Here is a 14,109-nt window from a genome sequence, read left to right as displayed (position 1 = left end):
AAGCAAAGTTCATCACCAGACATTTTGTTCAAGTTTAATTATAAAACAAGGGATTTTGCTTGCTTGTGTGTACTTCTACTTCCACCATCCACTAGTCTAGACAACAGGGCTCAGTACAGCAGAGCCCCACATGCTCAGGGAAGGAAAGTTGCATCTGGGCTCAGGGTTGCCATTCTCACCAAAGCTTGCTTCTCTTACATGTCAGCAGATGCAAACACAATGACTTAATGATGTCTAGTATTCATTCATTCATTCATTCATTCATTCATTCATTCGATTTCTATGCCGCCCTTCTAAAAATGGCTCAGGGTGGTTTACACAGAGAAATAATAAATAAATAAGATAAGATGGATCCCTGTCCCCAAAGGGCTCACAATCTAAAAAGAAACTTGACAGACACCAGCAACAGTCACTGGAGGTACTGTGCTGGGGGTGGATAGGGTCAGTTACTCTCCCCCTGCTAAATAAAGAGAATCATCACGTTAAAAGGTGCCTCTTTGCCAAGTTAAATGAGGGTTTAATGAGGGGTTGAATGGAAGACCAAGATGTGGTCCTGCCCTCCTCCCCATGGAACCCTACCATACACTCTTAGAGGTGTGGCCACTTCTTGAGCTATCCAATCGAGCGCTTTCAGAAAGGAGAGGAGCAAAGCCAGAGTGTGGTTCTCCATTCACACCCTCACTAGATATTACCTGGGATGACTCACAGAGGAAAGCAGAAGAAATACTGTAAGTGCTGCATGACCCAGCCACTAGACAGTTCTCTTTGTAAATAACCTACTTCCTAGCAAACAGACACCCCAGTATCTGGAGCACAGGATGATACAAGCAGGGAGTATTAGTTTTAAAATGAGTTAGTAATTTTACAGACTGAAGAATTATTAAAAGCTTACTTCCCAGCTGGCCCACAACCATATGCACCAACCTCAGACACTGGGAAAATCCTAATGGCCTATGGGTAGTGCACATAAGCTAACATAATGATCATCTGAAAGGTGTGATGTTGATTATTTATTTATAGTCTGCTTTATGTTCAAGAAGGAACGTGAACCACAATGTGAACACCACCAGCAAAAACTCCACCATACACACAACAAAAATGAACAATTACACTGTCAATAGAATCTCCATACTTATTAACTTAGGACACATTCTTGTGCAGTTGAAATTTAACAGGTCAACTGAAATATCACACTGTGACACAGATGGATCTTACGATATTGCCCTCACTTACCAGGATCTGGAATCACTTTACTTCTATTTTTGGACAATACTGTTGATCTCTGAACAAATGCTGCCAGGACCATGGCTCTGTTGTCCACTTTAACCTCCTGTTCTTCTTGGCACAAGATACAGGTAACCACCTGCCTCTGCTCAGTCACTTTAGTCTGCTCTGGACCCAAAGCTATAAGCTTGGAATCTGAAACTGAGGGACTAGAATCAAAAGGATATTAGTGAGTATTTCACTGAAATGTTTTCCAAAATAAAGCAATAGTTTATTATACTCAGCTGTGAACTGTGAAACAATTTCCGTTTGCCTAATAAGCAACATATGCCATATGAACACTGCTAGAAAAGTCCTATACAAATTCTGAGATGCTCGAAACTATGCCACACAGTGGCCACAATTAAAATCAGCATTCTAGAGAGTGTTTGGATGTGGCAAGATTACATAGCAGTAATTTAAGCCAATAGCATACTGTATACACATGCAAAAAAATCTAAATATCTCAGAGCCTATTAGCTGCTGCAAGAAGTTACTGAGCACACCATATAAGCATATTTGCCAGCCTTTTGTGCAGTCTTTCACTTGATTACTAATTTTCCAGATACAGTGGTCCCTCGACTTACGTAAATAATCCATTCCGAACGCACGTTCAGAGGTCGAAATTTTCGTAAGTCGAGGAGCGCACCACGGAAGTCTCAAAGCACTCGTAATTTGAGGAAGCCGCATCTAAACATTCGTAGGTCGAGTAAGCAACTACTTCCGGTAAGCAACTACTTCCGGTCGTTTTGTCGCTCGTAACTCGAAAACAACGTAAGTTGAATAGTTCGTAGGTCGAGGGATTACTGTAGAACAACTGGGATAGGATGACTAGAACAATGAGCAAACAATTTCAATTGGCTTCCGCAAGCGTAAATACAACAGAAACTTCTTAATGTGAGAAGAGGCTTAGGGTATGATCCATTTAGGGCTGCTGTCACTGTAAACAATTCAGTACAAGTCTGTGTACACAGAAAACACCCTTCTGTTAAGAAAACAATGGAATTCTCTCTCCAGAGCCATGGAGCCCTCTGAAAAGAGGGCTGTCACTGCTCTAATGGACAGCGAGTGCTGGATGTGTTATCCTTATATAGCATGTTCCAATCTCTCATTCAAGTATTAATTATTATTATTATTAATATGAGCACCACTTGTGCACAGGCATTTTACATTTTGCTTTTGTGTAATGTCTTGATTTTAACTCAGGTTGAAGGGTTTTTTAAATTGTCTATTTAATAATAATAATAATAATAATAATAATAATTTGATTTCTATACCGCCCTCCCAAAAATGGCTCAGGGTGGTTTACACAGAGAAATAACAAACAAATAAGATGGAACCCTGTCCCCAAAGGGCTCACAATCTAAAAAGAAACTTAAGATAGACACCAGCAACAATCACTGGAGATACTGTGCTGGGGGTAGTTACTCTCCCCCTGCTAAATAAAGAGAATCACCACTTTAAAAGGCGCCTCTTTGCCAAGTTAGCAGCTGTCAAGGTTCAATGAGTTGTAAGCCAATCTGAGTACATGTACTTCTAAATTCTGAAGAGGAAAATATGAAGACTGAGTTTTTCTGAGAACTGCTTCAAATGACACTATCGTTGCTTTTGTACAATGACAAGTAAAAACCTATCTCTCAGGTGTTCTCAATAGTTGCAATGGCTATTAGTTGGTACTGCCCTTTCTAGTTTAATGTTGGTGGTGTATGGTTGCATAGCTGGATTTCTGGTTTTATATTAATTGATTTTTTAAAAATGGTTTTAAACAAGCCACCTTGGACACTGAATGATGGATAGACAAGGCATACATGCTTAAAATAAATAAAATTGTAAGAAACCGAGGCTGGGTTCAGGCATCACAAAGAACCATGGCATATTTCATGTAACTAGTTAGTCTGTTTGACTGAACCCATGCTAGCCAACAAACCATGGCTTATTTCAGGCATCCAAACCACCATCTAAACCCAATGATTGAGTCAGTTTATTGGTCCTAAACATGATCTCATGTGATGACTGAATTTGCAATTATGGTTTAATCTTAAATTTGTTTCATTAGCTCCACTCTTACAGGGCTCTCTCTTCGAGAGAGGCAAACCTAAGTTATGGGAAGTAAGGAGAAAGGTTTGTTTCGCCAAACAAACCAAGAACTGGTGATAGTCTGTAGTGTCAATCTAGATTTGTTAAATAAACCTTAGTAGTTCTTTGATGTCTGAACCTGTCCAGAGTAAGCAATTAGTAGCATAGGAGGAAATGTCGCAAGATATCAACGAAAAGATGTTTGGAAGAGACTTGATAGCTTTTCAGAACTTACTGTCATGTTTTCACCTTACCTATTGTCAAGCACTCTGGAGGTAGAAGTTTCAAGTTCGTCTAAAGTCTGCTGGAAGAGCTCTTTGTTCTCATCAATGAAGTGTCGCTGCATCTCAGACATCTGTGCCATGATCTTTTCTCTTCGCAGCCTGGCAATCTCAGCTTTTCGCTTTCTCTCAGCTTTTTCTTTGTCTCGTGAACTCTACAAAGTTATATTCACAAATATAAATAGTCAAATATAATCAAATTCTTCAACTAAGTATAAATTACACAATTTATACATGCATTAAATATACCATTAGACAAAATAAACCATTTGTTTTAATACAACAATATACCTGCCATTCTCTCTGTGTCTTAGGGAATGTGCATTCACAAATACTGTGATGCCATTAAATCCTTTGAATTCAGTAGTGTTCAGAGTAAACATACATCAACTTAAAGAGGAAGAACCTCCCAATATTGATTCAATTGAATGGCCTAATAAGACATTACACTCAGTATGGGACCGACTGCAAAAACGGCAGCTGAATGCCAAGTCCTCTCCTCCGTGACATTACACTGAGGCACATTTACACATAGTGATACCATTACATGGTGCATTTTCCCATCCCATCATTGGCTGCTGCAGACAGAAGTGAGGAAATGCATATATCATGATGCAGGCAAGTGCACCTAGATGTTACAAGGCAATGGCAAAATGATGCATCAGCTCCAGCAGAAGTTGAGTACATTTATCAATACAAGAGAGGAAAACCCAAGATAGTACAAGCCAATATTTACTGGGAAATCCTGACATGGTTTGAGCACAAGGCTCATCAGGTTTGTCAGAAGCCAAGCTCTGTTTTCTAGGTGTGTAGATTCTGCTCTTAAAATTACTTGCCTGAAGAAGAGCCTTGTTCCTAAAACTTGGTAGGATTTTCAAGTAAACAGTAACTTGTACCTTTAAGAGTTTCCCAGTCTTGTGATATACTAGATCTATTGCTCATGAAACTTATTTTTGTTAAGTAATGTAAGAGGATTCTTACGTCCCCTTACAAGGACATTCGCCATGATCAACAGGATCCCCCCCCCCCCAGACAAAAGGGGGAGAACAGGAAAAAATAGTATCTGAGCATGCTTAGGTTAGAGCAGAAGGGCTAAGACGAACACGATTACAAGAGCACCTCCTGATAAAAAATCTATACGTATATGATGGTAATGCAAAATACATGATCACACTAGGCAGACTAAAGAATTTCACGCAGTAAGCATAGACCAAAGAACCTCAATTTTCAGTTCATAAGAAGCTGGAAATTTCAAAAGTGCAAAAAAAAGGACACCCACCCCCCATGATTTTTCGTGGAAACAATCAGCAAAATTCAGCATTTGGGGGGCGTTGCTGGACAGGGGGGATCCGCAGAGCACGATATGGCACTTTCTTTCCCCAATTTCCAGCCCTTTTAAAAGTGCTTTCCCCCCGTAGGAACCTAACCCCCACAATTGCCATAGACGTAATGCCCTGTTATCCACAGTTTTGTTACCTACGGAAATCAGTGGGAATAGAACCCCCAAAGATAATGGGGTCCACCTGTACTTGCACACACCATACAGAATCCAGACCTTTAGTGCAGCAGTGTTCTATCAGCAGAAGATCCTTCCATTAATGGAAGCTTTTGCTGAAAGAGCATTGCTCACCAAGGGCATTGAAGCCACCCATTGTCCTCTACTTTGTCCAACTGTGCTTCCCTTCTCAGTTGCAGAACATACATACAACCAACTATCTACAACTGGCCCCATGCTTATTTATTAGTAATGCAGAATGAACAAACTTTTAAAAAGTAATATTGGCTAGAATACCACATAACATTTAGAGGCAAGCTTACAATTTGTGGCCTATTCCGCCTATCCCCAAATCACCACTTTTCTCATTTCATTATTTTTACCTCTTCCATAATACTTCCCTCAGTCTCCGACACAGGACTTGTAGAAGATCTCTCTCTGAGCTTTTTAACAGCATTAAAAGTCTGGAACAAGAAAATATATATTACTAGCTGATCCCGCACAGAGCATCTGTGCAGCAGTACACTCCCCCCAACCTTCTGCCCCTGTTCCCCCCCACCCTTCAGGCCCAGTTAGTTCTCAACTTTCTGCCCCAGTCTCCCCTGCCTTCCCACCTCCTGCCCCAGTCTCTCCGCCACCAGCCTGCCCTCCTGCTCCTCCCGCCACCTGTCCTGCTCCGTCGTGGCTGCCCATCGCACGTCCTCATTGCACGTCCTCCTCGCACGTCCATCACCCGTCCTTGCCAGTCAGCCTGCCGTACGTCCTCCTCTGTACCAGCACCCGTCCTGCTGCTCAGGGCGCTGAGGCTTCGCCCACAGCCAGTCCTCCTCCATCCCGGCCTGTCCTCCTCCATCCCAGCGCCCATTACCGGTGCGTGAGGCAGCATACTTGAACTCTCACGGGATCTCGCAAGAGTTCCACCAGCCATTCCTACACACCCCTACGGATCCCCATGCATTCTGGCTTAGAGAATTAATTATATAGATTGTTTGCCATTTAAATGGGTGTTTAAATACTGTAAAATGTCCTCATAAGATGTCAAAATAATAATGCAGCACATTTTACCTTTAGTATCCATCTGATCATATCCTTATGCACTTCCAGATGCGATGCATTTTGCAAAGTTTCTAGCATAGCTAATACACTAGGGGAATTGCTGGGTGCCTCACCTGGCCCTGTTGGAAATAGGAATAAAAGAAACACTCTTCACTATTTGCATCTGTTCTATTTGTCTGAATCTATTTTGTAAGCAGTATAGCAGAACAATGATCCAAAGGGTGCCATATTCAGGACACTTGGGCTTCCTAGAAGAACCACATCCTAGAAATGTGGCACAGAGCTATAAAAGTGCTGCAACAAGGAAAAGCCAGCTCTGCTGCACAACAATCCCAACAAGTTCATTAGCTCATTGACTTTGTTCAAGTTCTCTCTGACTGCAGAAGAAGGATATCATGTTTTCATCGTGAATACTAAGAGCAGATAACCAGATACAACTATAAAACTTTCTTTTTTCAGCTCAGTGAAAATCTAGTTTGCACCCTGTTATCAATTCAACAGTTCTGTACAATTCTGGCTTTAAGAGTTAGCCCCCTATTGTTTTTATGTTTTACTGCTCGTTTGGCTTGTGTTTGCAGATATTTATGTTTATTTTAGTTAATTTGTTTTTGGTTTTTGTAACAAACATTTAATTAAACACAAATGAAAACCAGAGACAAATATGAGTTTCCCCTCAGGGAGCCACTGGTAATCTTGGGTTCTTTTTGCATGTACCTGCAGCTTACATACATTAGAGCTGTCTCCTCATGCTCCCTTTCATGCATTTAAATCAAGGCAACGTGAAATGCAGGATTGCTCCGAGTCCCATCCTGACCCAGGCTTGGGTGCTAGCCAGTGCTCCCTGTAACAAGGATTCCCAGATGTTGCTGACTGCAACTCTCAGCATCCTCAACTGCAATGGCCTTTGGCTGGGGATCATGGGAGTTGTAAGCAACATCTGTGAATCCCTTACGGGGAACCAGAGGTGCTCTTACCCCTGGACCTCTGGGCAGAGGTCCAGGGCTTCCACACCCCCTGGGGCCACCCAAACCCTCTTTAGTCTGACCCAGGTGGTGTGGTAACCATGCCACTGGCCCATGCTGTACCAGGCGGCCGAGTGTGACTGCAACCTGCTCCAGGTGGCTGAGCATGACCTCTACTTTAAAGATGGGAGTGGGGAAAGAAATATGTGGGATGGGAATATGTTAAGTCGCATGTCGAAATGTTTCTGCTAATGCATATTTGCATAAATATACCTATTTTATATTCTTACATTCTTGTGAGTTCAGTTGCTGTTTGTGCCCTCAAGAACCCATGTGTAAAAAAGTCTGTGTGTCATGGTGTGCATGTATACTGGGATGATGCTTAACTTGTGGGTGGGGGCTCCAAATGCCTTTAGGTCCAGGCTCCAAAGTTTCCTAGGTACACTTCTGTGGGCAGCACTGATGCCAGCCCCACCCCTTGCACATTGGGGTGAAATTTAAGAACAGATTCTGGGTGTACACCTGTATGCACAGTTGTGAACCACAGTCCTTGCAAGGCTCTGAATTGTGAGCTGTATGTACATAAGGCCTATTGGTATGTTCCTCCCAATGCATGGAGGGTAGTGGGCAGGGCCAGAATCTGAACAGATATCCGGGGTGGGGCCAGCTGGCACAATTCGACTTCTCTGCAGCAGTTTATTAGATATGTGGCAGTGGGAACATTTGTCACAAGCACACATAACGAACGCTGCATGTATTTGTTCGAGATAAATGGTGAAGCGGCAGCCCTGAGGCTGCATGTTATTAATGGGCTGTGGTATTAAACTTCGTTTTGATATCACCTTAAAGCATGAGGCTTAAACAATGTGCTTTTAAGTGCCGATTCTTTTAGAACAGGGATTCTCAAACTTGGGTCCTCAGGTGTTATTGGACTTCAACTCCCATAATCCCCAGCCTCAGTGGCCTTTGGTTGGGGATTATGGGAGTTGAAGTCCAATAACACCTGAGGACCCAAGTTTGAGAATCACTGTTTTAGAAGATCAGTAAAAAGAGGAAATATGTGTCACTGTACTATAATAAAGGAAAAACAATAGTTAGCAATATCTTTAGAAATATCAACCTACTTGAGATCTTCTGACTGAAGGTAAACGTTACCACATTATCTTCGTCAGCATGCTCCATGTGCTGTTTTTCTTCTTGTAGTGCCATTCCAATCAAGTGCAGAACCTAAGCAGAAGGTTCCAGGTTTAGTGTTCAGATTTCTAAAAGGTATTCTGTTTAACTCTCTAGCATTCATAAGTGAATTAACAGCATCTGAAATGTAAGGCTTAAACGCACCCTTTGCAGCATGGATTCTGACCAGGCGTAGCCATTATGCTCTACTGCCCACTGCAGTATTGTCCTCATAATGCACAACATGACATCGCACTGCAGAATATTGATTAGGCTTTCAAACAGAGGGCAGAAGGGAGGCAGAACAGGAGGTGGGAGTGCTGAAACAGAAATGAATTGATGAAACACTGTACCATTTTGGTATAATCAATCTTCATAGTATATGTGGAATTTTTAAAAACCTGTCGTATGGCTTTTTGAGATGACATAACAAATAAAAATATGTTCTTCAGTCTTGTGGAATCAAAGCAGCCTGACTGCCAGTTCCCTGTGGTTAGAAGGAGAGAGGGCATGCCTTCATCTCCAGAGGCATCTAGTGGGCCACTGTGGGAAACAGGATGCTGGATTAGATGGGCCTTGGGCCTGATCCAGCAGGGCTGTTCTTATGAGCTATTTATTTATTTGTATCCCACCCTTTCTCTAAGGAGCCCAGAGCAGTATATGTGATTATATTTATGCTTACAAAAACCCAGTGAGGTAGGTTAGGCTGAGAGGTAAGTGACTGGCCAAGAGTCACCCAGTGACTTTCACGGCTGAATATTCTAACCACTAAATCACACTCTCCCTAACAGTTGCACCACTCTACAATACTTGTTCATGCACGTCTCAAATATTAACTTTTCTATATGCTTCGCTTTGTAGAATTCATTCTGAGTGCACATAATTTGAATGTTTTAGGCAAAAATGGAGATGCTTAATAAGGCTTCTAAAAATTGGGAGTATGCCAGGAAACATCTAGCTATTAGGCTGTGATCCAAACAGATCTTTCTCCATTAATTTAAGACAGATGTGTACAACGTAACCCATCAAGTCAAATACAGCTCATGAACCATGTATGGAAGCCCATGAGTAATTTGATGTATCACAAATTTAATATGTCTGCTTCATTTTGCTGCCTGCCTTCCACTGTAAGAACAGAGGGGCGGTCAATCAACTATGAGGCAACTGTACATGGCTGGGGGGGCATATCTGGCTTTGTGGGTCAAACCTTTCACAAGCCTAATTGCAACGAACAACGCATGAAGCCGGGGCGTTCTCCATGGCTTTTCCTGCTGCAGCTCAGAGCAGAATAGACAACCTGTTGAATTTGGGAAGCAGCTTGCACCGTCAACTGTGGAACCACAAAGAAAATTCCAACGGTGCATGTCGTTCTCTCATGTATGCACAGAATGCTGCCTTTGGAGGGTAGCCTTAATCCTTTGCTTGAGAGCAAATGAAAAAAGGAGTTTCAGCTTCCATACTTATATCAGCCTATGGTCAATTTGATTTTAGAAAGCAAAATACTTTTTTAAGTGGCAAGAACTACAAGGTCACCAATATAATTGGCAAGACAGAATACCTGTATCTTCCCGGTTTTGTCGTCTTAGTTTCCTTTGTGCTTCCTCTGCCTTATAAAAAAACAGAAAACTTATTTCGGGTTCCAAATGCTCAGCAGTCTAAGACAATATTATTTCTGTGCAACTGAGTACCATGTTTACTTCTCTGTTCTATTTTTCTACATTTTATTGATCTATTTAACAATTTTATATCCCATTTTTCAATTTCTTAGAAAAGCTTAAAGCTGTTTGCATGGCTTAAAAGCAATAATACAAATATGCAAATACCCTTATAGCAAATTAAAACGATCAAATCATTAAAACAATCAAAGCAGTGTATAAAACTACTGCCACAGAGAGTATGTCTAGGATGTCTCAAACAAAAACAAAACAGGCAGATGAAATTTAAGCTTAAACAAAAGAAGTCTTCAAGAACTGATGAAAGAGAACCACATACGGAACAAGACAACTCCCTGGGCAGGGAGTTCCATAGTCCAGGTGCTGCTACCAAAAAGGCCCTGTCCCCCCCACCCCACCCAGTCTAATTTCACCTGACAAGAGGACCCTCAAAAGTGCCTTCTCAGTTGAAGATAGGCAGGACTATAAGGGTGGAGGTAACCCTCAATAGTCTTATAAAGGAGGCCTTTATAGTGGTAGAGTTCTGATCCTACATTTTCGACTAAGCCAGGGCCTCTTATCAACGTAGGCACCTGGGAGGTGAGTAGTGACTCTGTGAGGGCCACTGATCTTTGACAGCTCCCAAGAAAGCACGGCAGGGGGTGGGACCTTGGAGCATTCTGAGGTGAACAAAAAGGCTGGGCACTACAAGTTAAGACAGGTATTGCTCTGGCTTAAGTCGAATGGCCTGCAGGTTCATACCTGCTGACTCTTCCCTGGGGAAGGCTCTGAAGTTTAAAGGGGCCCTGCACAATGTTGTAAGCGCTGGCTCCACTGGCTCTGTGAAGCCTCTATTTGGATTGACAGATTCTCAAGGGACTCTTCTGTCAGAGGATGAAGACAGTGCTGTGTTCTTAGGTAGTGGAGGAGGTACTGGATCTGGGTCTCCCAATTCCTCTGGAGTGGGGCGGTCCCAACAGTGAGGGGTTGTTCTGGGTTATACGTTCTTCCCACCCTGCCTCACCACCTCACCTATTAGCCTTGTCCCCCAACTGGGGCAGGTTCCAGATCTTTTAATCTTTGCTGTCTCTTAAGTCCCTGACTTAGACATCCTCAGCTCTCAACATTCCTTTCCCCATCCTTAACAGCACATTGCTTTCCAGGTTGTTTAAGGTTCTTGCCCCCTCCACCTAACTTCGCTTTGACTTCTGCCTCCTCTACTTATTCTTCCCTCAGATGGTTCACAATTCTCAGCCCACTCTGTTGGCCTACCATCAGCAACTCTGCCTAGAAGCTCCCTTTCCCATTCAGGTCCCTCTATATGCCAAGATTCCCTGCCTTTTATTCCTTTATGAAACTACTGGACCAGTACTTGGCAAATCCCAGGAGCCATGGCACCTAGATGAGGATATTCAGAGGCAGTTATTGAATAAAATCTCTATTTGTTCCAGGCAGTCACAGTCCTGTTAGTGTTCTAAGTATGTTACTTATAAAAGGAATAAAGAGAGGCCCATCTACCCTTCCCTTTCACATTATCTATCACTAAGGCTGGTAATCTTGTCAAGAGTCCATTGTCTGGCTCCAATTTTTTTTGATGGCTCCTTACTTCAAAGCAAATGTGTCAAGGCCTCTAGTAGTAGATGGTAATTCTCTTCCTGTCCCTATACCTTTATTCACATCCATATTGGATTTATATTTCTTTCATGGAAACCCTACTTTGGGTAGCATTCTATTATTGAAATAGTCAACCCGAACTTAGGATATTAACACTTATGATGGAGCACTCCTATTGTACTGTTCATGCAGTGAAGCTCTCTTTGTGATACTATATGACAAACATAACTGCCACTGTAAGCAGTTATATTTGCACAAATGTAAGAGCTATGGTCTAATATAATAATTCCTCTCAGATTTGTTTACAGCCACTGATTTCAGTGTACAGCTATGCGAGTTTGTTGTTTTTAACCAAAATAAGTAAGCAATTTGATAGAGTAAAATTTTGCATCATAATGTTCCTTGAGTGCAAAGAAAGCTTAAGCCCCCACTATGGTCACATTGTTTGGGTTCATTTATTTTCCATAGTTACCTTCGATTGCTCTGCCTTTGAAAAATGATAACAATACAAGTTGAACTCTTTAGCACATTCTGGTTTCAACTCATATAATCCTCGGCCTGTTAATCCTGGTTTCCTAAAAGACAAACACCACAACTGGAATCCATGCATTAGACACCACTAAAGAAGTTCAGTGAATATGAAACATCAAGCCCTTGAAAGTTCAACAAGATATAGCGGGCCTCTTTAGGCATGGTCTTATCTTTTTAACTAGCTAACTAACAATCACAATGCCTTCTTAAGAGCTTCTTATTCAATTTCTTCCTGGCTTGGGAACAGGGGTGATAGCTAGTAATGTGGCATAAAGCCAGGCAAGAGCCTTATGAAGACCATCTTTTGAATTCTTCCTATATGTATGCTTACAGTAAAAAGACAGAAAGGGGATTTCATTTGATCAGAACAGCTACTTATGATTAACAATATCATCTCAAATAAAGATGACTGATAAGTTCAAAGGAAACCTGAGAACAGAACGTATCAGCGGGTTTGATCACATGTAATAAGAACGTGAAGAGTTTGATCACATGTGCTAAGAGAAAATAATCACAGCAACATCTTCTGTTTTAAGAATATAGTTAAAAGTTTTCAGTGATATTAACTGGACCACACAATGATTTTATTTTACACATTTAAAAAAGTGATTGTATAAAAATACATTACTTGAAACAGGCAACTGCTTCGATCACACTTTCCATTCCAGTTTCTTTGTTCTCCTGCATAAATTTAAACCAAACAGAAATCATGCACCACTTTTTCTTAACACACCTAGGTCATGCCATCTCTCAAACAATAAGCATGTTTCAAGTCTCTCTCAGGAATGTGTCCTCTTATGGAAGCTTTGAAAACAAACAATGGAGGACAACAAATGCACAAGCCTCACTCCTATTGCCCACCTCCCTCTAATTTGATATTCAGTAGCCAAAGCTAATTGTCCTGTTTCCCCAGCTGGAATATGACAACAACAGAGAAATAGAACTGAAAGACTGGCTTCTTTCATGTTGCTAGATAGCTTTAAAAAAAATACTCCCTTTCCTATACATCTCCTTGTCCCTTATGACCCCCAGTAATCTCTCCTAATATATTTTTGGCTCCAACAATCCCAGTATATTTTCAAATGACTCTTAGTCAATAAGCTGACAGATTTCTGGGGAATAGGAGTCCAAAAATTATCCCCAGAGCACCAATGCTAGGAAGTTATATCCCACACCAAAAAAAAAAAAAAAAAAAAAAATCCAGGTTGCTTACCTCTAACAGGTGATCTTTTTGTTGATCCATGTTCACTAACAAAATGGGTTCTGCGCCTGCACAGTAAGCCCCACGAAACAATTCCATAGCTTCTTGAAGCACAACTGTTATTTTCGCTGGGAGAGAGCCTTCTCCTCAGTTTCTGATTGGCCACTGCGAAGAGCGAAGAATGTGGATGGATGAAGACAGATAAGCCATTATTACTGTGGAGGTATCCTAGCAGCAGGAAAGGCCGGACGGGTGTTGCGAGTCAACATGGACCACCAAAAAGATCACCTGTTACAGGTAAACAACCTGTTTATCTTTGAGGTGATCCATGTTTCTTCACAAAATGGGTGATTAGCAAGCTCACCTGAATGGTGGTGGGTGCTAGGGTGTAGTTACAGCACTTTAAAAAGAGAGAGAGAGAAAGAGAGAACTGCCCCATTCAAAGTTGGCCTCCACAGCTGAGCGGATATCCACAGCATAATGCCTTACAAAAGGAAGGTCTGAGGACCATGAAGTTTCTTTGCAAGAGTCCATCGTGCTTATGTCTGACATATGGCTACTGAGGTGGCCTTAACTCTAGTAGAGTGTGTCTTGACTCTAGGAGGCTTGACACCTTGTTTGTGGTAACATGGAGATCAGCCCTACTAGCCAGTGCAATAGTCTCTGCCTGGAAATAGGATGTCTCATTTTCTTCCCTTTATAGGAGATAAATAGTTTATGGGACTTTCTGAACCCTTCATTCTGTCCATATAGTACAGCACGGACCTTCTGTCATCCAAGAAGTGCACTGGCTTCCTCAGAGGAG

General features: G+C 41.8%; 1 protein-coding gene across 3 annotated transcripts in view; it reads right to left on the bottom strand.

The window, feature by feature from the left end:
* The window catches only part of UBR2 (ubiquitin protein ligase E3 component n-recognin 2), a 124,567-nt gene that overhangs the window by 35,382 nt on the left and 75,076 nt on the right, over window positions 1-14,109 (bottom strand). For all 3 annotated transcript variants that reach the window (XM_053310956.1, XM_053310949.1, XM_053310941.1), the window contains exons 22-30: window positions 12,732-12,784; window positions 12,045-12,147; window positions 9,865-9,913; window positions 8,472-8,626; window positions 8,258-8,360; window positions 6,181-6,290; window positions 5,499-5,579; window positions 3,594-3,775; window positions 1,234-1,433 (exon numbers count right to left, since the gene is read on the bottom strand). In XM_053310956.1, the coding sequence (XP_053166931.1) occupies window positions 1,234-1,433; window positions 3,594-3,775; window positions 5,499-5,579; window positions 6,181-6,290; window positions 8,258-8,360; window positions 8,472-8,626; window positions 9,865-9,913; window positions 12,045-12,147; window positions 12,732-12,784 (1,036 nt within the window). The remainder of the gene's footprint in view (window positions 1-1,233; window positions 1,434-3,593; window positions 3,776-5,498; window positions 5,580-6,180; window positions 6,291-8,257; window positions 8,361-8,471; window positions 8,627-9,864; window positions 9,914-12,044; window positions 12,148-12,731; window positions 12,785-14,109) is intronic.

Source organism: Hemicordylus capensis, chromosome 1 (assembly GCF_027244095.1).
Source record: "Hemicordylus capensis ecotype Gifberg chromosome 1, rHemCap1.1.pri, whole genome shotgun sequence".
NCBI classification, from domain to species: domain Eukaryota; kingdom Metazoa; phylum Chordata; class Lepidosauria; order Squamata; family Cordylidae; genus Hemicordylus; species Hemicordylus capensis.
This window is presented reverse-complemented; position numbering and strand designations above follow the sequence as displayed.